We start from the raw sequence: 26186 nt of genomic DNA on the forward strand, positions 1-26186 counted from the left end.
CAAGGTGGAGTTTGCTTGTTTATTTTAAATTCAGTTTGTAAAGGTCCCTTTAGAAACGAAAAGATACAAACACAAGTTAAGCACACAGTTTGCTTTTAGTTCAACACTTTCTTCATCCATCAATTTTACCCAAAATCACAAAAGTTAATATTACAAAGCTTTCGCAGTGCACGTTTACATATTCTGCATATACATCTATTCACTCTTCAAACAATGCATTTCCATTGAATTTGGCTTAAAAAACAACAACAACACAGCCCCTACACCAGGCTGGAAATATATAACATTTTAAAGCAATGTGTTTTTCCTCTTAAAAAAAGAAAAATATATTCATGTTATACGAGTAACAAAACATGAAGCTGAAATATATTGACCAGACAACATTTCAACGAGTAACAGGTTGTTTTTTTTTAAATAATTCACATACATAGTAAAAAGGTGCCATCATGCCATTCTGTGAGCTATGGTAAAATAGCATGCATATCTGCAGCAAAGCAAAAGGAAAAAGTGCCCCGTTTCTGCTTTCAGTTGTATACTAGGAATCAGTTTTGTGAACTTTATAATACAAAAAGCTAATCATTTTTTTAAAAAAAGCAGCAACCCAAATGTAACTATGAAACAAAACGTATCAAGAACTATACAACCACTACTTACTGCATTTATAAGTAGTTCATTTATTAACTTATTAAAAGAAAAGCCACTCCTTTTGAGAAGCGAGGCAACAGATTGCGTCAAATGCTTTTCCTGTCACCACCCACTCCTTGCATAGTCATAGCTGGCACTGATATTGCTTACCATAGTCTCAACAGATATATCTTAAATTAGAGAATTTGTACTTTCCTAATATCAAAAATGAGATTTTTGCCACAAAGTTTAGTTTTAAAAGAGCTTAATTAAAGAGAAAAACAAAAGTTCTAAAGTACAGTGTTTATAAGCATAGGAAAAAAAGTACAAAACTAGAACTCGTCATAAAAAAGACCAAACATTCCATTGAAAAAGCACCTATTTGTATAACTAATGGATTCTGTGCATGCAAAACTAGAAGCATAAGGCTATCAAGTGTCAAATTCTCTTAAACAACATGTAAAAACTGTTACTTGCTGCATCCTTCAGATTATACTGCCCCCCGCCAGGCAAATTACATTGCTTAGTAGTATTTTTCCAAAATATGTTCCGACGCCCACAAAAAATGTGGTATTGACAACTTTAGGAACCGTGATAGAGATACATTGTACCCAAGACAGTATTATCATATTTCTGTGCAACTTTAACAGAATTGGAATGTTCAACAACACTGTTAAGTTCAGGAATACTTTCGGCAGTGTCCCCGAAACCATGGTAATGTCCGTAGTGCAATGTATCTCCGAGATCATCCACCCATGATGGCCTGCTTGAAACAAGGCTACTTGGGCTTCCATTCAGATGCAAAGAGCCACACATTTCAGAAGAGCCGTTTACAACCTTCTCTGGTTCCTCAACACTATTGCCCACATTGACTGTATGTTTATTAGCAGAGGCTAGTGCATTAGGTGCTATCAATGTTAGGCATTCTTCGTGCCTGGCACTCATTCCATTGAGCTGAGCTGGGGAAGTGAAGTCCAAATGTCCATTGACGATATGTCCATTTGTCAATGCATTCAATATGGAGTTACTGCAATTCATATCTGCGTCAAGAAATAGACCCGTCACCACAAGTTGACTTGATCAAAATAAAAGCTCTCTCCCATTTTATTGCAGTTTTATTAAAAGATTTCCAAATTAAGGTCAAAACAAACCCAGTACAGCCTCATGCTTTAGGCAATTATTGTTTACTAATACACCTTAGAAACAGAGGTGTCTGGTAAACATTTTATAAACAAAATTTCTGTACAAGGTGTAATTTAAATTTACATACTGCTGCTCCAGCTAAACTATGCTCAAAATGTTAATCGGTTAAGATCACAATCCTATACATGCACTTCCTTGAAGATAAGCTCCACTGAAGATAATGGAATTTATTTTTAAGTTAAGATGCATAGGAGTTGTATGTAAGTACATTTCTAACAGTTATAAAAGAGATCATACAAAACTGCAAGCAATAGTTTGGACAATCAGAAAAAGAAAAGGTTAGATGTACTTCTTAACTAGAATATAAAACTCCCTACTATGAAATACAAATTAAACGTGTGAGTAGTCTGGAATTTCAAAGCATTAAAGGTTACGCCAATATTAATTAACTCTGCTTTATTAAATTTCAGATGAACACACAGTAAAGCAGGCATATCAAAAGCCTTATGCAAATGCAAGAATGATTATGCAACATGTCTTAAGATCAAAACTTATTTTATATCAATTTTATATTTAATATTAGACCCAGAATAAATCTATGTTCTTCCTTAGAGTGGAATTTCAAGTCCGTACAACCCTGCTGCAAAAACGCCATGAATGGCCACAGCAAAATGTATAGAGATCTAGTGTTTTAAATTTTTTTCGCAACAAGCCAATGGTCTCTTTTCTCATTACTTGTTAGTGCAAAATAAGAGTTTTCTGTAAACATTATCTCATTAGTTCTACTCCTTTTTTAAAGAGAATGTTTATATGTAATGGGACTAGAAGCAGTAGCAGGACATAAAAATATCAATTTGGCAAAAATAAATTAAATCACCAAGGTAAAATATTCTCTTACATGTAAAAAGGGCATTTCTGTGTTTGACAAGTCAGTATTTTACATGGATTCTAGGGATGATCTTTTGGCACATGCAGAAGTTCATAAAAAAATGAAGGTGTTTTTGCCTCATAGCTCAATTTCAGCCCTGTTTTGGCAAAATGCCATATTCTAGTAATATTACCCCCCCAAAAAAAAATCATTGTGTATTAGAAAAAGGGAATATTATTTGGCATACTAGTATTTTATATCAGTATGTTTAAAAGAGGGCAGCATCTGTTAGCAGAATGGAGGAGGAAGAATTTTTTGTGATTCCCCAGTTCTCTACAGCAGATGTGGGGAGACTGTATTAGCTACCATGCAAAATTGTTGGGCACTATCCAGCTGTGACTGTCAGCTAGCAGAAATGCTCATACAGTGCACTTGCCCTTCCTCTCCTTGCCCTGCAGCCACCCAAATTTGCTTTAGAGAGTTGGGGGACACTCAAACAGATTGTGGGATAGGGAGGACAGCAAGGGGAAATCTGTTTCAGCAACAATGAGCATCATCCATTAATTCAAATATAATGGAAACAACTCAAGCTGTTACGTAAGTTACTTAACAGCCTAACTCAACAAAAACCGCCTCATTAAAGTTTGTGTAAGATTCACGTAGGTGTGTTTCTAATGACAATATAAACACTTACGTTGAATTTACTGGGACAACACAATGTGAAGTGTTACAATTAGTTTTCTATTTAAAAAGCAGTATCAAGGGTCATTAGATTCTGCCCCCTTCCATTTTATACAGCAATGACTATAACCCAATCCACTTTATGTTCCTATACACCAGAGATGAGAAATATTCTCTCCAGAACGAATGTGCACATTACCAGATGCAAAAGTGCATCAATAAGTCATTTAAAATATAGAACTACCACCAGTCTGAAGTTTTAGCAGATCTGGGCTGATCCAGATTGTTGTGTAGAGCATGAAAAACATACTCTAAGAGAATAGTGTGCGCAATCCTCTCCATTCATCTCAGTGGAAGCTGAAGCAGCTCTGCACATTGTATGCTCTTTGCATGCATTTGGCAGCTTTCTCCACTGAAGTGACAGAGGAAGCCCTTAGGAGAAGAGATGAATTTTCATGCATTTCCAGCAGCCCTTGAAATGGGAAGAGTGACTAATGACTGGGCTTCAACAAAGGAGTACGAATAGGATTTTCTTCATGGGTTGCAAATAGTAACTCAAGCCCCAAAGCATCCATTAACTATCAATTTAGTTGAATACTAACAATAAAACCAAGACATAGATATCAGGTTGGATCCCTCAGTCCACTCTGCCAGCTTTAACAGCCCTCCCCCCAATGTTCCAAGGGACAGGGGACCCTGCTAAATGGGACAGGTTGTGGTATGCCCCTCCAGGTAAAATCTGAAAACCAGATGGAGGCACTAGGTTTTGCGATTCCTCTCCCCCCCTGCACCACATTCAGGAGGGCCCCCAATATTCAGTGGGACACTTTCAGGGTAGTGTCATGAGCAAGACTCATTAGACATGCTTGCCCCTGGACCCATCCTGTTGCTTTAACGCACTCAGGCTACCTTCGAAGCAAAACTGGTAGCATTCGCCAAGCTAAATTTACAATCCTATACACTGATCAAAAGATTATTAAGGCAGTGCAATCAGCTTTACCTTTTTTAATTACAATAAATAATTGCTGCATTAATCAAATGCTGAATATTCTTCCAAGAAGCATGTAGGATCACCTCTGATCAAGGCACAAGGCATGCAGGTCTCTAGACAGGAACAACCACGGGATCATCTATCTGGATCTGTCGTCAACATCTTCCCTCATATCTTACATCTTCTACAAAACTGATAATCTTGCTATTTTAAAAAAGTCTTATAAAGGTATTTTAGCAACGCAAATAAGTTTTAAGACTTTGGGACATGTGCGGTAAGATTAAGTTAGAGATAATATGCATACTGATTCTTGCAACGAAAAGGAGTCTGCATTGCAGAAACTGTGTATATTTCAATCTCTTTGGGTCCAATAGAACCACTCTTCTGCATGGTATCTTCAACCATTTGAATGCTGTTGTGGTTAACAGGAAACTGTCCACTCCCACCTGATATAACAGGAAATTCTCTATCAACATGCATATTGTCAGCATCATCTTCAGTTCCTCCATTTATCACAGATATCAGACCACCAAAACTTTGACCTGTTTAGGAAAGAATGATTTAAACTGGTGAATATTTCTTATTTAACTACAGTAACATTTTATAGGTGGAATTTAATGCTAGCCTACTCAGACCAGCCCCTTCAAAAGTAACAAACACTCCATGGACTTCAGTAAGTCTAATGGACGAAACTGTATCTTTAACAACTGTAAAGGTAAAGGGTAAAAGGATCCCTGACCGTTAGGTTCAGTTGTAGCTGACTCTGGGGTTGCGGCACTCATCTCGCTTTATTGGCCGAGGGAGCCGGCATACAGCTTCCGGGTCATGGGGTCAGCATGACTAAGCCACTTCTGGTGAGCCAGAGCAGTGCACGGAAACGCCATTTACCTTCCCGCCGGAGCGGTACCTATTTATCTACTTGCACTTTGACGTGCTTTCAAACTGCTAGGTTGGCAGGAGCAGGGACCGAGCAACGGGAGCTCACCCCGTCACAGGGATTCGAACCGCCAACCTTCTGATCGGCAAGTCCTAGGCTCTGTGGTTTAACCCACAGCACTACCCGTGTCCCTTTAACAACTGTAGTTAGCATATTTAAGATAACTCACAGGGAAAAGTAAATTGGACAGGAACATTTTGAGACAGTTTCATTGGCATGGTTGAAAATAGTTCTAAGTTCATACAAGTTTCTTTACACAACAGTGGACCACACTGCGGTCTACATTCTGTACAGCAACTGCATCACGGGGCATGCACAGCATCTGGTTTTATGTTTTTAAGAGAGGAGAAAAGGATGCGGGGAAATAAGAGTTCTTCTGTAGGCAGAGATTTGGGTTGCGTCTGTTGCTGCAACACTGGGGTTGCACTGGTAAAAGGGACTTGTTTCCTCTCCTTCCCCTATATGCCGACCCGCCCCCATCTGCTTGAGGGTTCCCCAACTAGATTTGAGGACAAATGGGGGGGGGCAGGAAACCAGAAAGTTCCATTGTGCAAACAGAAATCTCTTGTTACTGTAGAGCTGCCACCTCCAAACTTTTTTTTGCCAAGAACAGTTCTCGGAGTAGTTGAATGAGAACAGATTTGGGGGGGGGGGCAAACCCTTCGGTACATGCACATATTGCGAGCTTTAGAAGTCTCCTGAATGAGCTCTTTGCAGGTGCTGAACCCACACGTGTGAGTGCACAGAGACCACAAAGAACCACCATGGTTTTTCATTAGGAATGAATTGGGCCTCTGCATTCAAACTACTTTCAAGCAAAAGTGACAGAAACCCAATGCCTCACCTTCAGTCCGAGCTTTCTTCATTCCAACACTGTTCATATCTTCAAAGGATCGTTTTCGACTTATGCCTCTACCGAGGAGACTGGGGCTAGTATTCTGATGGGCCCCGTTTAAAGTGCCATTGCTATAGAAACGATTCAGCGGGCAGTTCTGGAGGTTCAAGAGCAACTGAGCACACTCCTGGAAGCCCTGGGTTTGTGCAAGATCTGCTGCTGTCTGGCCACTGGCATTTCTCAAGCTGCACAATACAAATATATTGAATTATACCCCATAATAAACATAACCTGGTGGTTGCTGCTGATTCTACTAAGGTGATGAAAATTTTGCAAATTCCCATTAAGGGTTTTAAATTATCAAATGTTATATTATGTAACTAATCCCTTAGCACATATCTGTATTCTAAACAAAGTTTGGGAAGCAGTACAATTAAGTATCATGTGACACAAAAAGTAAAAGCTTCCTATTTAAATGTCTGAAAAGGCTAAAATTTCTTGCCTATGGTCTGAAGTATCTGAACTCTTACACAAACTTCAGACTCTTAATTCAACTCGTCTTATACTAATTTATTTGATAAAATGAATTATCTGAACAAAATACTCGAGAAAACTGTTATAGAATAGTTGTCCATGGCATTCTAGAATCTAACACCACAAAAATACATCGCCGTTCTTCCTAATCATAAAAACTAGGTATGCACGTGCAATAAATTATTTACATATATATCCACATATAGTGCTTTATTTTGCTGCTGTGGTTTTTATTAAGCTCACCGCTTATTTCAAAATTTGTGACATCATAAGTAGTAATGTATTATTCACTATTTTAGCCCATGATCATGGGTACAGAAAGATTTATTAGTCTCTGAACTTCTAAAACTGAAAGATGGTAAGACAGATGCAGTTTAAGTTGAGGAATTCATGATTTGCCTTGACAGTAAAAAATATTGACATAGTTTCTGTCTCTCTCACACATACTCTAAAAGGACAATAAAGTAGTAATGAACAAAATAGCACAAAAGAATAGCAATGAAATGTTCCCTAGGAAGTCCAGGAAGAGCCAAATACTTATAATGATGCATGAGCTTATTTTTTAGCTATGTAGCTAATTATCTGTGAATAGGTAGATGGACCAATGAAGGAAGATTTCAGTGAAAGAATGTAGCTTATTTGCTAGATGAAGTTAATTCAGCATATAGCATGTATTTCAACACTGAACCGTCTAGTGTGCGACTGAACAAAAAAAAAAGTTTTTTAACAAATGGGGCAAGCTATCTGAACATAGATGAGGGTTGGCATAGGGTTCAATAGAATCCACTTTCCTCACTCCACTTGCTCTCTCCAGTCCTGAGTTCCAATGGGACTGCTTGGGCACACCTCCCCTAAAAGAACTTGGCAGCTCCACTCCTTCCTAGGCCTGAAGGGTCACTGGGAGGAGGAAAGAGGGCTCAGAATCCAAATCACCTATTAGACACAAAACTGTGAATGGAGGGGCGGTGTTGGATTATTCTCATTGCATTACAGATAACCAGGAGGCAGCAAACTGCCAAAATGGCAACAAGACATAGCCTATAGAGGTCCAGGAATGTGAGATTCCACAGCAGAACAAGATACCCCATTCACCATGGGTCTGACTTTCTACTTCAGTCCCCAAGCCTCCATGCCTTTTTTAAAGCTGTATTGAAAGCTCCAAATATAAAGCAAATAAATGGCGGGAAGATAGAATCAATAAAGTGGAAACTCAGAGTTTTTGAGAGTGGAGATTAATAAGAATATTAAATCTCAAGGATTCAACCTTAGGGAATTTCCCTGAAAAAAAAAAAGAACAAGAGGAGTGTACAATTTTGTGAAGGACATTTTATAAGGCAAAATGTAACCCATTCAGCGTGGCAAATAAAAGATAACCCGGGGCCCAGACTAGCACATGCTAAATCTTGGAATAGCAGGAGCAAGGGAAAAAGAAGAGAAGAAATTGCGTAGGTTTTTCAAAAGAAAGCTGTTCCATTTTTCTATTCACCAAAGCCACTAAATTTAAAGGGGAGGTATGTGTGAGACTTTCTTAAGACTTTCTCAAAGCTTCCTTTTCTTATAAACACCTAGAGACTTTCATGTTTTCTGTTAAGGAAGTAGTATCTGATGGAAGCAATAAGCTTAAAAGTAGTATCTGGGAATTCTGAGAAAGGCAGTTGCAAGGATCAGCAAGAGGATCTTCAAGAACAGAATGGCACAGAAGTTTATTTGCCCCAATCCCAAGAATTAAGGCAGCTTTTATTATTTCAAACCTACCCAAAGAAAATATGAGTATGAACATAAGGGAATACTGCATGTTAAAAGAGTGATAGATTTGATCTATAATCTTGGCCCTCTAACAAAAAAAAGCAAATGCACTCACAAAGTATTGTGAACTTGATCACTGGTATACAGATTAACCTGCTAGTGCAAAAAATCTAGATCATTAACTTGTAGCAGGCCTTGAGACCTACTCAAATACATAACTTTGTGTTACGAAAAAAGGTCAAGGTCAAAAGAGTCTTCCTGTTCATTTTTGAAAAATGGTCCTGCAAAATGATTCCCTTTTTGCTATCATTCTCATTCAATCCTATGATACACCTGGTTGGCTTCCCTCAATGTTTTTTTTACGTGAAACAAATCGTAACTGGTAGTAACACATAACGCTGGAACTACCGTAATTTGAGCTTTAAACCGGAAAGGAAAAGATACTTAAGCAAGAGCACAAAGGTTTTATTCATCAAGAATAATTCGTGAAATAGAATCGAAGTCAGAAAAAACAGAAATCAAGCCCTATTGAAATGTTGCAGCTAGATGGCCCTTCTACCCCTCATGAAATAGTGCAAGCCTGCGAAGACAATATACAAAGATCAACATGTGAGATTGCAAACGAGCACAGAAGTTAGACTTGTCCTGCTGATATTAACTTCTGTTGCTGCTGTTGCAATAAGAGATGGTTATATGCTTAAAAAAAAAAAAAAAACCAGACCTATAATCTTGGATGGTGGGAATAGAAGCTCTCTAATCTAGGGTGGCATAGGACATATTCAAGAGTTTACCGAGATAAAAACAGGAATACTAAAGTTCAGAGGTGGGGGGGGGGCAAGAACTGTGTCCTTCCAAATGCAAAAGGTCAGTTTGAACAAAATTAGTAATCCAAATGCTTTTGTTGTGAGGTATCTGAATGTACATATAATTATACATGATTAAACTTCATCTGAGTTAAATTCTTTATCTTCTGACCTTTAACAGTCATGTACATGTATACCTTTGTTTGTAGTACTAAGGGTAACATTCATAGTAGATTTCTCCCCCTTTGTCTCATCCATTTTCCTCTTGGGCAATGTGCTGCTTCCAGAATCTTCATTACTACTGATTAGTCTTGACAAGGAGTCTTCTCATCTGTGGATCTCACTCTTCTTGTTTTGAGTTTCCATTTAGCTATGTCACCATGACATCCATTCTAGGGCCATGATTCATTTGAGACTGTTGTGATATTATAAACCAACTATTAAAGGATGGCAGTGATGCAGCATACAATCTTTAAGTATAAATATATTGCAATCTTGCCATTAAGATTCATGGGCATATCAGACTCCAATTGATCAGTCATCAAGTAGATATTCCTTGACTACAATAGGAATTTCAACCTAATCCTAAATGCAAAGTTAACTTTCACTGCAGGAATCTCAAGTGCCAGGAGATTGCTCTCTGTCAGATATATATAACTACTGCTTCTTTTCAATAATGTGACCTAAGGAAAAGGGTAGTCCATCCTATACATGTGGTCAGATAATCAATTTTTCAAGATAATTCCAATAGGATGAACTGATTTAACAGGGGGAAATACAGAGAGCAAACACTTAAGAGCATCAACCTAATTTTTTTAAATCACCTTGCTAATTACAATCATTGAGGCATGATTCAAATTTCCAAAAAGTATCCCTAGGAGGTTTATAAACATACAAATGCGATAATTTTCTGAGTTGACAAAAGGAAACTTGCCCCTAGTCTTTTCTTCCTTGCAATTTTGCATCTGGCTTACTGGGTGGAGGGGAGGGAAAGGGGAGTTGAATACCACTCGCATCCTGAATGTATCATCCACTTATAATGTCACATACTTTGAACAAAACATAGGCCTACTTAAAACTCTAAAAAAGGGTTTAAAAAGTTTTTTAAATTAAAAAAACCCTAATTTGGGGTGATTGCCACTTTATCTGTAGCTTAAAATGTTTCTTCATTAATGCCATGAGACAATCTTAAGAAAATAAAACCTCAATTCTTAATGTAATATGCCCATTTAAAAATAATCAAACTTAATATATTGTTAGTTTACAAATTTTTTATAAAACTGTAATTAGGGTAAGCAAAAGCATGCAAATCTATATATGCTATATCTGAATTCCTAGATTAGCATTAAAACCAATCACCGCAACAAATACCTCAACAGTATGCCTTGTGTGCAGAAAGGAAGCGATACTGAACATTCAATGCCACAACTGTAAGGTTTTCGGAGAAGCACCTGTGGCAGTTTCAGCAGTTTCTATATGGAATGCTCCCCCTTTCTAGGATTACTTGAAAAAATCAAGTCAATTCGAATTACGTAGCTGTAAAACATTGACATGTGTAGTTTTTATAGTTTCAGAATCTTCTCTTTGATTTAAAAAAAAAACGGGCAATGGTGCATAAAACAGGAAACTTACATCATAAGGGATCACATATTTGCAGGCAACATTAAGATTAAAAGTTATATTAACATACATAAAGTGCAGTAGCACATAATTATTATTAAGCCATCATCATGTGACCACCTTAACAATGAGACAGAGCGCCTGACTCAAGCACGGACTCTCAAGCACGGATTTTCATCCTGAAGCCCATTGTAATTCTGTCAGTTCTCTGAAATGTAAACATGATATGTACTAGAAACAAATTGTCAAGTCATGGCTTCCGTTACTTTAAATTTTGGTAAATTGCATGTAAAGAGAATTACCAACTATGCCTACACGAAAAAAGTAGCTAATACATGGGATTAAAGAATAAAACTCTTGCTACAGCACTGCAGAAGTGAACAAGTTTTTTTTCCATAGGCTCCTCAGACCCCAGCCTAAGACCGTTAAAGCATTAAATAAATAAATAATAATAATATAAAGAAGCTAAACTGAAAGTTTTAACCCTTTGGCATCCAAAAATAGAAAGTACAACAGAATGATCTTGAAACTGTGGTGAACAAATAACAAAGAGACCAATTGGGGAAAACTTCACTTAAAGAGTTACTGCAGAAATGTACTGCAAACATACATAATTATGGTGCCATGTTTTCATTTCACATTAAATAACTTATCTGTATTTTTTCAGCATGAGGATTATTATATTTTTTCTTTGCTTCCGTACTTTGCTTTACAAAGATCTTCAAGTTCTGATACTGAATACGCAGATATGGCTAACTGCTCACCACTATGTTCTCCCTGCTTCCTTCTTCTAACATATCTTGGTCTAAGAGCCTTCAGAAGTTTCCTTCACTGTTGCCATAAAGCTGAAATAAGACTGCAGACAGAATTTTAAACTGTGTTTTCTTAAGAAAGGCATTCCCCCCCCCCTCAGTCAGAAACGGAGCACAAAGCTGGGTAAAGTAACATTGACTAGTCCTAATAAATGTATTTCCCTCCAATGCCAATATTCCTGAACTTGTTCTCTCCAAAGTTGTATATGCAGCGTTTTTAACTACTCCTGTACAAAAGGGGAAAGAGATTCCTGATTCTTTTCGTCTGCCACTCTCCTATAACTGAAATCACGGAGCTGACAAGAATTGACATGCTCAGGTTCCCCACAAAATAAAAAAGATGGGCTTTTGGCCCACTAGTATGTTGCCCTGAATCAGCTATAATTTACTATTTTTGTAAGTCTGCACTTTCTGTGTAACCTAAGTGTTATTATATTATATGCTTAGGATTGAAGAATAAACAAAAAAACCCCAACAACTACAAGGTTCCCCTTTCTTGTGGGATTTTACAAGTACTTACAGTACTTCAATATGATGAAGAAACATCCAAGGAATGTATTAAATGAGACAAATCAATAGTTTTTTTCAAACATAGCCAAAACACAAGCACTGTTAAATCTTGACAAAGTGACTACAGAAACAAGAAGTCTTACATTATGTAAAGCAAGATGCTGTTCAATTCAGTCCCCTTAATTAGGAATTATTTTGAAGCATTCTGGATTTGTAAAATGTCATTTACAAATAGACTGAAAGGAATATACAGAAGATGACCCTGAATGTTGCATTTACTCTTTATAAATGCTACAGTGCATTTTGGATCCGAGAGCTATCCTTCTCTTACCAGATAGCAAGCTTTAAATAACCAAAGTTAGGTAAAGGTACCCCTGACCGATAGGTCCAGTCGCGGACGACTCTGGGGTTGCGGTGCTCATCTCGCTTTACTGGCCAAGGGAGCCGGCGTCATTTCCGGGTCATGTGGCCAGCATGACTAAGCCGCTTCTAGCGAACCAGAGCAGCGCACGGAAACGCTGTTTGCCTTCTTGCTGGAGCGGTACCTATTTATCTACTTGCACTTTTTGGCATGCTTTCGAACTGCTAGGTTGGCAGGAGCTGGGACCGAGCAACGGGAGCTCACCCCGTCGCGGGGATTTGAACTGCCAACCTTCTGATCGGCAAGCCCTAGGCTCTGTAGTAGCTAAAATGCAATTTCTAAAAAAACCTAATATCCAGGCAAAAATTTAACAGGTTGCCTTTTACAGTGCACTGGAATGTGTACGTTGAATAAATATTAATAAGACACTGCCTTTCTGAATTAAATGTGGTCTATGGAACTGGATGTTAAGTAACAACTCTGCTCATGTCTACTTTTACAAACCAAACAAGAGGAAAAATTACAAACATTTCTCATCTTCCTACCAAAATATATTACAACCTGCAGGTATAGTGTATTCATGCTTTGCATGTAGAGACAGAAGACAATCTTGAGACTTCATAGAATCATATGTAAAGTGAAGATATAATTGGGAAAATAAAGAATGGCTTGGATTCCGCGGGAGCCCCATACAATATATATTGTGAATGCTTACAGAACCAGCCTCTGGTAAGCAGAATGATGAACACTGGCTGCATATGCTTCTCTTCCCTACAAACCAATACAAAAGCTGATACATTGAGGAAGAGAATCGAAATCATGGATTCTATGGGTGAAGACAGAGGAATGGTGGGATGCACCAGCTAGGGAACCCCCAAGTGAAGAAGGCTCAAGCCCAGGGATTGGTGGTGGGAGGATGATGAGTGGTCAGAGGGAGAAGACTGGGAGGTGGTATTGTCAGAAGCTGAAAAGCTAACAGGGTTCAGTGAACAGGGAAAGTCTGATGCAGAGAGAAGTTCAGAATCAGAAGCAGGAGAGGAGGGAAGCCAAGAGCCAGAGATGAGTTGGGCTGGTGAAGAAGCCAGAGTGCCTCTCCCTCCTGCTGTGAAAGCCCTTCCCTCGGTCTCCCAAGACCAGGAATGGTGTGAAGGAGGAGGAGAAAAGACAGGTGTGCCTGGAGAGCCTGGACCTGGTAGAGGAGCCTTAGGCAGTTTGGGAAGGTGGGGACACAACTGCTTCACCTACTGAGAAGAGCTGCTGTGCTCATTAGGCATGGCTCCTCTGAGCAGACCTTGTTTCTGGCTTATTCTTGACAGCTGATGTAATTTAAGTCCTGCCACATCCATCAAAAAGGGGAAACGTCACCTTTGTTCTGATTACTTTGCTAACACTAGGCACACTGTTCTGTTTATAAATGTAGATTAAAAGATTGGGGACCCTGAATCTATTTATGGTCCTAAATCTTCACTTGTAATGGAACAAATAGTGCACATTTCTGCCTTCTATTTAATAGCTCTATAGAAATGAAACTTGTTAGTCAGCTTCATAGCCAAAGAACTGTAATGAGCCAGCAGTATTTTGCAGACCACAGCGATTCCTATTTGGTCTTGGACTCAATCTTGTGGTTGGCAAAGCCCACTCCAGCTAGTTGTGAACACATGAACTTTTCAATGAAAGATACTACATTCATGACTCTAGATATTCTGTGTAGAAAGAAATCTTAAATCTAATTTGTATTGTTACAATTACGTAGCTGCAGGTTTTATATTTAGATGCAAGCTGGTTGCTTTCCATGAGTACGGGTGGTGCTTTGGCATTAGGTAGAAATTGTGGGTTGGGGTACTCTCCCCTTGGATTCCTGTTCTGCGAGACCCCTTTGGATTCTCCTGTGAGACTATGGGAACCTGTGTCATATATATGCACACAGGTTAGGGTGTTTCTTCTTCCTCCCTGGGATACCCAAGAGTTGAGCCAATTCATTCTGTCTCATCTCTACCATCTTTGTGCTAAAACCTTAAAGCTGTTAACAAAGCGCTGTTCACAAAGGAAAACTTGTGATTCCAATACTCCTTTGTCAGAAATTTATGATGCAGCTCAACTGAACTGTTGCAGCTCTGAAGTAGTCTACATAGATGAAGCAATCCTTCAATTACCTTGAAGTACTTGAAGATGTGGTGAACAGAAGATATATTGTAGTTATAATTAAAAGAATTTATACACCATCTTTCATTTCTAGAAGAAATACAAGATGTAAGAACCTTGACAGAAACTGCAGGAAAGTGATGAGAGATCTTCTCCTGTTTAATGCTACATACACTCAGTTACCTACAGACACATACTTCAGCTATGTTATAAAATTGTAGATTTTAAAAATATATTTTTATTGACTTTCACTGATGTTACACTAGAAAGGCAAAAGAAAACATGGCACCAAAATTGTACATGCGCTGGTACAAGATTAAATATGTAAAATGCACAAATAATTGTCATTATGCAGTTCTCAAATCAAGTCACTTTATGTATCCACATTAAAAAGTTACACCTCAAACCTTTTATTTATATGAGGACACCTGCGTCCCTTCTTCTCGTGTCCATGAACACTGAACCAAAGTTAAAGGAGCAACCGTGTTTATATCTGTTGGGTATACAGTGCACAGAATATGCTCCAGCTAAAATGAGAAGGTAAAATCCAACAAAACACATCAAAATATTTTCCACTGGGGTACATTTAACATTGCTGTCTATTAAATATACACAACTCAAGGGATCCAACCTCAGCATTAGGGAAAGCAAGACTTTCTTATTTTAATCGCCTTATTTCAGAATTGCTAGGGGTTTTTTGTTGTTTTTTTTAAAATTAGAATTGATTAAAAGTTTCAGGCTAAGAGCCTCCCATTCCCAATTAAACCGGCAAAAATGTTATTAGTAAAACATAAAAATGCTAAAGCAAGCAAAATAGTCATGCTTTAAAACAGTATTTCAGTTATGAAATGTCACTGTAATGTGAATTTAACATTACAAGATTTTTCACCATGAAAAAGACAATGAAGCCTTGGATGTGTGTTCATTTCAGGCCTAATAATAATAATAATAATAATAATAATAATAATAATAATAATAATTTATTATTTGTACCCCGCCCATCTGGCTGGGTTTCCCCAGCCACTCTGGGCGGCTTCCAGTGAGACCAAAAATACACTAAAATGTCACACATTAAAAACTTCCCTGAACAGGGCTGCCTTAAGATGTCTTCTGAATGTCAGGTAGTTGTTTATCGCTTTGACATCTGATGGGAGGGCGTGAATGTGCATTACTGTATTGTATTTTTAATCCATGTTTCCAAAATGACAGATTTATATATCTGCCTATGCAAACAAAGTTATATGAAGATACTAGAAATGCATTTTGCCCAATCTTTTTTTAAAATGTCAGTATTTTAGGTATGGTTAAAACTAAGCTCCACAGAAAACCAAGGTTGAATTCAGTGGAGGAATTCTACTGATATATCATAATACATTTTGAATAGCATTACTGAATATTTGTGATCAGAACAAAGTTAGGCAAGACAAAAAAGTATGGAGTGTGTTATTTTTTTAAACTCACTTATTATCTTGTGCAATGTGACCACCTCTTAAACTTCAGTTTTCAAAGCGGATACCTATATTGCCAATTACCTTGCAGTACCTAATGAGAACATCTTTATTTTCAACATCTAGATCTGAAAACTAGAACTGAAACCCTCATATCATTCTAGTAGTGCTCATGAGTTTTTTCAATCACCCGCCTATGTATAGCTCCTTATATGCCCAACACGAATCTTGCTTACGTAATGCCTGGCATGTTTATGATACTATACAGATGGTTTGCATTACTACTGCCACAACAAAAGCAAATTGAAATGTTCGCAGGTAGATCAGTAAATTTATTATTATGACAGTAGGCATCAAATTAATGTTTGATTAAAAAAATGGCTGCTTTGCATATTTGGAAGTTTTAGTACTTTCAGATATCACATTATTGAAACAATTTAATTCCATATGTTTCCATGCTTGCCAAACACAAAGCTGGTTGTTACCAAACATCATTGTTCTAAAGAACTGCTCCCCTGAGATGAGCAGGTGTGTACATATATAACCCAGCATGTAGGAAACTCAAGGGGCTTTCTACTAAGGGGTCACCAATGGTCAAAACCCAGACAGAATGAACATATATTCTGTGACAAAAGGGGATAGAAAATTGGAGCCTGGAATGATTTTTAAAAATTAATCTACTGAGTAACCTTACAGTAATTGAATCTCATGTCTTATCTGTTGAGGTTCTTTTAGACCCCCAAGGATTTATCGTGTTCTAAAACTAAAACAGCACAGAAAGGAAGAAGGGTAACTAAGCTTGTGTTAGAAATCTACTTTTTAAATAAATCATTTGGTAAGAACAGACGCTTTGCTCATACTCAAAAGTTACTTGCATGTTGCCATTTATCACAAATCACTGATGATTTGATAACTGGGGACAGAGTGTTGAAATTCCTGCATTGCAGAGGGTTGGACTAGATGACCCTTGGGGTCCCTTCCACCTCTACAATTCTATGATTCTATGGAGTCAAGATTGTGGGCCTAATGGAGAAACCAACAAAGGAAAAAGCCAGAGAAAAGCTAAATGTATTAAGTTGGCACGAACAATGAGTGCTAGTAAGTGCTCTGCTTGCTATGTAATGTCTGAAAGTACAGCAAATATAAATATTTAACAGCAACTATATTCTGAAACACAGTCCTTACAAAATACATTAATTTTACTTTATATAGGTCTTATTTTATTTCCCCCAAGCATTACTTCAAACAACTTATCTTGCACAGTAAGTTCTATATCTTCCTGCTATCTCCATTTTTTTATTGTCAGGTTTTCTATTTAAGATAATTTTTTGTCCTCCATTTGAGATGTGGCTCTATTTAGGCATCCGCATTTGAAAACTTCAGTAGAATATTTCATGTTTTAAAAAGGGTATAGATGGGGGGGGGGGAGAGAGAGAAAACTTACCAAGTTTCAGGTAAGACCAAAGATTTTGGACAGGTCTAAAGAATTTATTAGAATAATTCAATGGAAGACCTATGAGATATATACTTTTTGAGCAAGACCATTATGTTGAATAACTTATAAAATGTGTAAGAGGATTTAAGGTATCTCTCTATTGAGTTTCAGTATTAGCTGATTTAATAAATGGAAACCAAAGGGTTAAACAAGCACCAAACTCTTATTGTACTAAAAGGAAAGTTTATACTTCAGATTAAGATACAAAGTACTATTTAAATACTAAAACTAGCTGTAAGAGAAAAAGCTAACATCATTTATATTATAAGCCATACAGCTTATACTCAACAGTTCTAGTGAACAGTGCATCCAATTTGTCCATGCGGTATGTTGCCATTGTTTGTGAGATTTTCTGAATGTTTTGAAGAACACAGTACCTTTAAAGAAAAAGTTAAAAGTGCAAGAACAGAACTTACTATGAAACACTACCAATCCTACTCATGTGCATACCTAAAATTCTATTCTAACAAATAACTAATTGGTCTGTCATATTTTAAATATAGCTATAGGCTCTTAAATACTTAATAGCTTATTCTACAAAGTGCAATTAATAGTGTTAACTTAAAAATGCACTCTTTCATGGATGACAGACATTGATTTCACTTTTGGCTGCAATGCTATGCACACTTGCATGGGAGTAAAAGGCCACTGAATACAGTGGAACTTACTTCTGAGGAAATGTGTATAGGATTGCACTGTAAAATGTGTAAAGTTACAAGACATGTTAAAGGTACAATACTTAGCATAATTCAACATGTCTAATTGAAATCATCTCAATTAGTTGCCTGTTCTGCGTCTCTCAGTTAATACCTGAGTTTACTGCTCTATGTTAGTTAACTAGACACACAACTACTCAAAATATCTCCAAACCTTACTTACTCTATTTGAGCTCCGTGAGCCACAAGGGCACTTATGGACTCCATACTACCAGACCGGGCTGCTTTGTGAATAGGAGTTTCACCACCATAATCCTGGGGGGAAATATATAGCAGATTAATACAAAATATGTATCGGTTAAGCTAAGAATTCTTGGACTGAAGACAAAAAATGGGTAATGACAGATTAGCAAAGCGACTTGGACTGACTATAGGACAGATGTGCAAATATTTGACCAGAGGCAGGTAGAATATGAGTCATGTAGACCTCCAAAGATTATTAGCTACATATCATCAACCCCCAGCAGATACGGCCTATGATGACTATTTTTTTAATACCTGAAAAGCAGTATATACCGTATTTTTTGCTCTATAGGACGCACCAGACCATAAGATGCACCTAGTTTTTGGAGGAGGAAAACAAGAATAAAAATATTCTGAATCCCAGAAGCCAGAACAGCAAGAGGGATCGCTGTGCAGCGAAAGCAGCGATCCCTCTTGCTGTTCTGGCTTCTGGAATAGCTGCGCAGCCTGCATTCGCTCCATAAGATGCACACACATTTCCCCTTACTTTTTAGGAGGGAAAAATGAGTCTTATAGAGCAAAAAATACGGTATATTTAAACAATACATAAATAAAACTACTGCTTCAAAGAGCCCCAGGTGTCTTGAAGCATCAACTTCCTACCACTTATTTTGGACAAGCTAAAATTTTCACCTCTTTCTGTTTTGACAGCACCACAGTTTGCATGTCAAATGAAGAGGATAAAAGACACTTTAATTCATTGGGGTCACCTGTACCTCAAAAGTGAGGGAGCTGGAGCACCTCCAAGCTACAAAACTGATCCTTTAGAGCAGTGATGGTCAAACTTGACCCTCCAGCTGTTTTGGGACAACAATTCCCATCATCCCTGACCACTGGTCCTGTTAGCTAGGGTTGATGGGAGTTGTAGTCCCCAAACAGCTGGAGGGCAAAGTTTGGGAAACACTACTTTAGAGGAAGTGAAACCCCATCCAAAACAAGTGAAGATCATGAGAATATTGCCCATTCACAATATCTTTATTTTGCCTAGACTGAGTCTCTATTTCAGCCCTCATCCAGTCCATAACCATGGACTGTAGTAGTTTACAACACCACTGTGTCACATGGATATGATGTAAAAAGATGTGTATAGCTTGGTGTCATCTGCAGATTGATGACACTTCAGCCCATGCCAGATAACATGTCCTAACCATTTGATGCCGGTATTGAATGGCACGGGAGATGACAACCATGGGCTGGTGCAGTAATGATCCCCAGCATCACCTTCTGAAATAGGTCATTCAAGCAGGAGCAAATCCACAGAGACAGCTTATCCAGGATACTGAAATACCTCTCTTAAGGATATATTCAAACAATGTGAGTCACAAACCTGAAAACCTTATGAGTGTGCAGTAGTTTGACAATTACAGCATAAGATTGGGGGGGGGACCCAAATCAATACCTGTTTGTTTATGTTGGCTCCTGATTGAATTAACCAGATGAGGCACTGAGGATGTCCTCCGAAAGCAGCAATATGGGCTGGTGTTTGGGCATGACGTGTTGTACAGGCATTAACAGTAGCTCCCGCTCTCACTAACTGCATTAAACAGTCCAGCTTCAGAAAGAAACAAAGAACAGAAAAAGCACATGTTTAATTATACACATCCCTGTATTAACCTGGTGTCATATAAACAGCTCATTGTATTAACCTGATATCACATAAACAGTTAAAAGAATCTGTGGCCAATTCCTGTTCACCATAAAGCTTCTCAGATATAAAAATAAGCCATGGTTTTTCATTACAAGAACATAACATAAAATATATACCGTAAGTTGCTATAAGTTTGCATGTGAAATCAGACTATTTTACGTATTTATGAAATTTACAGAGGAATTCTATACATGTTTACTCAAAAGCAATATTACTCCCAGGAAAGAGTTGAAAAGGTTGTCACCAAGGAGGGACTCAGTAAAAACAGTAGCCACAGAATACTCATTTCCAAACTAGATAAAAGGTCACCAAGAGAAGGCAATATTTGAATGAGCATTTTTTAAAGCCAAAAGAATGCAAATATATACGTAGGCAGATATATATGAAAGGAAATGAGAAATTACCAAATATTGTTTGTGTGTTTGATTATGGTTTGTATGTTAGTTTTAATGCTGTTGAAATTCCCCTAGGGCCAGGGGTGGGAAGCTAGATCTGACTGGTAGGACAGAACCTTATTCCTCATACCCCTTGTGGGCCAAACTTGACAGGGGTTTTTTTTTGGAGGGGGGGAAACGACACCTGTCAATCATTGAACGGCACATCATCAGGTGATGGCAGCACTTCAAAGAGCTGAGCAGAGCTATCTGGAGCTGACTTCTGCAGAAAAATTGAACTTGAACTGAGCACCTACCAACTGGCAGTGCTCAGTTCCAGCTCCACTTGGCTGTACTATTGAATTCATCATGTGGAAGTTAGCAGTGCTGCAGATTCCAGGAAGCTAGAAGTGAGCATCTGCCAGCTGGTATGTACTTAGGTGAGAGACTCAATAGCACAGCTGATTCCAGCTGGGTTGCTCTCACTGCCAATAAGCTGGCTACACTTTGGCAAGGGAGGCTTGCTGTCACTGCCAATCAGGAACACACTTTAAGTCTCCCAGTTGTGCACTGGGAGCCACATCTGCACCTACCCCTCATGCAACATCACATATGACATCAGGTGTGTTCTAGGGTAATAAAAGACATTCTAAACAATAATTTGAGCCTGCCAATTCTTCAAAGTGCATCAATTCTGTTTCTACCATTTTCCACGCTTCATAGGTTGGTCTTGTCTGCTTTGTTAGTGCCATCTTTGCTTTTTTTCCACAATGCAGAAACTGAAGCAATGCAAAAAGAGCCAAACATGAACCATTATGGACAGACATTTGATTTTTAATCATGAGTAATTTGATTGCCATTATACTTAAGATACTTTCTAAATGAAGTGTAAGAAGGTAAAGGTACCCCTGCCCGTACGGGCCAGTCTTGACAGAACCTAGGGTTGTGCGCTCATCTCACTCTATAGGCCGGGAGCCAGCGCTTTCTGCAGACACTTCCGGGTCACATGGCCAGCGTGACAAGCTGCATCTGGCGAGCCAGCGCAGCACACGGAAGGCCGTTTACCTTCCCGCTGGTAAGCGGTCCCTATTTATCTACTTGCACCCAGGGTGCTTTCGAACTGCTAGATTGGCAGGCGCTGGGACCGAACCCCGCCGTGGGGATTCGAACCACCGACCATGCGATCGGCAAGTCCTAGGTGCTGAGGTTTTACCCACAGCGCCACCCGCAATCCTAAATGAAGTGTATGTTAACACTAATATATATCGAACCTATATCGAATCATAATGGATCCCAGGGCATGTTGATTTCTAACTAATGCTATCAGAGCCTGGAGTGTGTGTGTGATCCACTACAACTTCACAAACCTTTTATAGGACTGTATGCTCTTTCAAAAAGGGAGGGCAGAAACATGGGGGGGGGGGTACTGTTCTTTGTACATAAGCAACCAAGACCAGTTATTCAATGATTAAATACATAAAACTTTTCAGAAAAAGTAGACCAATGGTTATTGGACAGGTTCATAGTTTCCTTTAAAATGTACATTTAAAAAACCTGCACATATGCAGCAGATAAAAGTTTTAATAACTACAGCTTATGAGCAAATTGCAAAGACTTCTAGTCTCTGGTACAAAATATAGTTAATACATTTAGAAGTAGAATCTGCAACAGAATGCTACTGCATATTATGACCTTCTGAAAGCCTGCAGCTGACACAGCAATTGGGCCTGCATTGGGCTCAATGCTATAATGAAGGGGTCAGCAAACTTTTTCCGCAGGCCGGACCACTGTCCCTCTGACCTTGTGGGAGGCCAGACTATATTTTGAAACAACATCAACAACCCGACCCAACCCTCCCTTCTCCACAGCACCGGATGAGCCCCAGTGGCTGCTTACCTGTGCTTTGCAAGCGGCAGGGGCTGGCGGAGGGATGAGTGGCAGGATGATGAGGGGTGCAAAAGGGCTGGCTCTGTAGAGGGGCTGTTTAAAATGGCGCTCAGCCATCTGCAGCTCAACAAAGCCCAGCCCCCTTCCTTCTCTAGGCAGGGCGGGGAGAAGCCAGGTGGATGGAGGGAGGAGGCACCGCCGTGGTGTGTGAGAGGGGGTGGGAATGGCACAGCCCGAATGATCAGAATCCCCACGTCCGCAATTCCCGGACCGTCCACAGGCCAGATCCAGAAGGTAATTGGACTGGATCTGGCCCCTGGGCCTTAGTTTGCTGACCCATGCCATAATGTGATGGTAGTGGGGGCTGGCTTCAGATCCAGCAGATCCCCCTGTAGGGCTCAACCCCCCCCCCCATGGTCCTTTATCAGTCTTTTTGTAGGCTGTCTAAACATTCCACTGGTGGCACTTTTACCTGCCTTTGTGTTCTGCAGGCAGAAATGGGAACTCCATGCCACTAGAATGATGGCAGTGTCACTTTACAGGCAGAGGCCGGAAGGCCTGCCTGAGGGACTCCTCTACCCAATCCAACCCATCCCTGCCTGGTTCAGAAGGGGTTTCAGTTGCACTGTTATTATAATAAGCCCTATTAAAATCTATTTTTATCCACCCTACTTTGGAGGAAAGTAATTTAGTAAACACATACTTTGCTTTGGTGTGCAAACTGATAATTGTTGCCAGTTAGTGCTGTTAACATGTTTCCAAATAAGATCACAAAGAAATGTCTTACACAGGGAGTAATTAGGCTAAAAGCACGACATACTGTTTATTTCCTCTTATTTATTTAGTTGCTGCTACTTCATATACCATCCTTTTCCAAGGATGATAGGGCAGTTTACAATACAAAAACACAAAAGTATGTTACATAGCAACAACAACAAAAACACGCTCTCTCCCTCCCCCCCACGTTGAAAGAACATACATACATTAATTCAACAAAGGCCTAGGAGAAGACAAATGTTTTTGCCTGGCGCCTAATAATATCCTAGGGTTTCATCTTCTTGGCAAACACTAGAAGATGACAAAATGAGAGATGAGGAAAAAGAAACATTACAAGAGTGGAGGAAAGGAAACAGAAGCTGCAATAATTTAGGAGCAGAAACTTGGCATGCTGTGTCAGTTTATAAAGTTGTTTGTACTTGCTTACACTCACAAAGGAATTTTATTTTTAACGATTGACTATTCTTCGGGTTGCATCCAACTAAATTCTACTAAGAGTAGTAGGCCCACAGAAAATAGTTATGTGTTTTGATAGGGCTCTACAGAAAAATGTATCAGAACCATAGAAAATGCTGATACTGCTAAGAAAACCAGTGTACATGAAAGAATCCTGATTACGTTAATCTTCATCCACTATCAGAAGATCATTTCGCAGTAAGATTTATTGTTGCCAAACATAGGCAGAGTCAGAACACTCCCTTTCTTTTAGGACTGAACAACTTTGATGCCATAACAAATACATCAGTGTCAGAGCAAACTGCGTAGGTGTTCAAGAACTTGAACATCACAAACAGGTGGCTGACAGAGTTTTTAATAACAAGTGGCAAACCAAAGTGGAAAGGTGAGATTAGGTTTTTACAATGAACTCAAGAGCACCTCTACCCAATCCCATGTGTAGAACAAAGGATAACCAATGGAAAACAGGCAGAAGTGGAATCTAGCAGTGGATGTAGTTCTGTTCTCTCTAAGATAAGAGAGGAAGGAGGTCAACTGTGATTCAGAATTCAGGTAGCCAGACGTAGACAATGGCAATGCTCCTTTAATAGTTGTGTAGAACTTGCTGAGATCTCTTCCACGCAATTATCCCAAGACGCAGGGGCCCTCTCCTCTTCTTAATTTGATTCAACAGGGGAGGATTTTGTAATCCAGCATTTGATGGAAAGGGGCAGAATATGGAAAGAAGGTTGCCACTATAGCTCTGTTGTACTAGGGCAAACACCACAGCTCTGCATAGCAACCACAGACCATGCACAAATAAATACTGGACAAGTATGACATATAGGTGGGGAACCACCTGCAGCCCTTCAGATGATGCTGGATTCCAACTTCCATCAGCTTCAGCCAGCAAGGCTAAGGGTTAGAAATGATGTGAACTGTAGCACAGCACCATCAAGGGAAGACTTGCGACAATAAAAGTGGGAAGTTGTGTATCTAAGCTCAATATTCAAAGAACCACAAATACTTTTATGCATTCCTGGCTTGCTTACATTATCGGGTTCAAGAAGGGAGGTAAGTGGCTGAAGCAACCAAATGTGAGCATTCACTAACCATCCTGAACAGGAATACTCCCGATCCATAGCAGGTTCTCACCAGTAACGCCTGCCTGCTACACCCAGTGGGGGAAAACACCTCCGTCCCCTTGACAGCAAGATATATAGCAATGGGCTTTAAGAGTGTTGTTCTTAGGCGTTCCCTTAGGTACAGAGAGTTCATGCCTTACTACATCTCTCAGTGCTTCCTATTCTCTTTCAAAATGTGGGGATTTTGGGGGGAGGGAGAGTTATTGGGTTGTTGTTTTTATTTTGATTATATGTACTGTATGTTGTGGTTTTATATTTTAATTTTGTTCTGTGAACCGCCCACCTCCGGGTATAGGGCGGTATATACATTCAATAAATAATAAGTATTCGAAGCCACAGCTGAGGTTCCTGCACTGCAGGGGCGGGGTTGGACTAGATGACCGTGTTGGGGGGGGGTTCTCTTTCAACTCCACGATCCGACGATCCCCACGGAAGGTTAAAAATATACGGCTGGAGAGCCGCAAATTCGCAAAGCGTCGGCTGAGGCAAAAGGCCGGGTAGAAACGATTCACATTCCCGAGGCTGCCGCCTACGAGGTCGCTCAAAGAGCTAATGCTGCTCGCCTCCGGGATTTGCTAATTCATCGCTCTCGGCTCGTTATTATTTAAAAATATAAAAGGGGGGGGGACCCACACAGGCCGGCTAACGGCGCCGCCTCGCCTGCGCTGACAGACCGCGAGCAAGTGCCGCGCGCCACTCCCCCCTCCCCAAGGCACCTTCTTATCCCTCTCCAATACCACCCCGAGAGGAAGTTAACGGCGTGGGAGCGTTTTTGGTTTTAATTTTTTAAAAAATTATTATTCTTATTCTAACAAAGACACGAGCGCGCGCGGAATGGCGGCAACCGCGAACAAGGCGCGAACAAGGCGGGAGAAGCGCTCTAAGATGGCGCCGGCGCGCGCCCACCGGCCGTTGCTCCTCGCCAGCAGCTCGAGGCATAGAACGATGGCCTGGCGCCGCCTGAGGAAACGGACAGGGCCCCTGTCTCTGGTCTCTCTCTCTCTCTCCGCCCATACCTTTCCGAACTGCGCGGCCCAGTGGATGGGCATCCACCCGTAGAAGGAGTCCTCGGCTGCCAGGTTCTCTCGGGGAGCGCTCTGCAAGAGGCAGCACAAAGCCGGCAGGTCCCCGTCGCGGCAGGCGCGGTGCAGAGGGAAGCGCAGAGTCAGCAGCTCCTCGCTGGAGAAACCCGCCTCCGGGCCGGATCCCAGAGACATGGCGGCGGCGGTGCTCGAGCCACGGGAGAACCGAAGGCGCCCGGCGAAAGAAGGCGGGTGGTGGCGAGGTAGAAGCCGCCGTGCAAACAGACCCGCCGACTGCCGCCGCTGCTGTGTGGAAGCCGGGAACACAAAGGAAGCGAGGCGGGCCTGAAGGGGCTCCGCCCCCTACGAGAGGCGGGCGCTTTGGCCAG

The 26186-nt window shown here is 40.0% G+C and overlaps 1 protein-coding gene and 1 long non-coding RNA gene across 2 annotated transcripts; one reads left to right on the forward strand and one right to left on the reverse strand.

Annotated features, from left to right (window-relative positions):
- ANKRD10 (ankyrin repeat domain 10) lies at nucleotides 1–26122 on the reverse strand. The gene is made up of 6 exons (XM_081908294.1): nucleotides 25792–26122; nucleotides 19909–20061; nucleotides 18430–18521; nucleotides 6089–6324; nucleotides 4754–4849; nucleotides 1–1664 (listed from the first exon to the last, which is right to left on the reverse strand). The coding sequence occupies exons 1-6, from the start codon at nucleotides 25990–25992 to the stop codon at nucleotides 1207–1209; spliced, it is 1236 nt and encodes a 411-aa protein (XP_081764420.1). The 5' UTR covers nucleotides 25993–26122; the 3' UTR covers nucleotides 1–1206.
- Nucleotides 1658–3478, forward strand: LOC309368360. The gene is made up of 2 exons (XR_014167730.1): nucleotides 1658–2080; nucleotides 2128–3478. It is a non-coding gene; the product is annotated as an uncharacterized lncRNA (long non-coding RNA).
- Nucleotides 26123–26186: the final 64 nt, after the last annotated feature.

The sequence above is a fragment of the Podarcis melisellensis genome (genome assembly GCF_964234715.1).
Source record: "Podarcis melisellensis genome assembly, chromosome: 4".
Classification (NCBI taxonomy): domain Eukaryota; kingdom Metazoa; phylum Chordata; class Lepidosauria; order Squamata; family Lacertidae; genus Podarcis; species Podarcis melisellensis.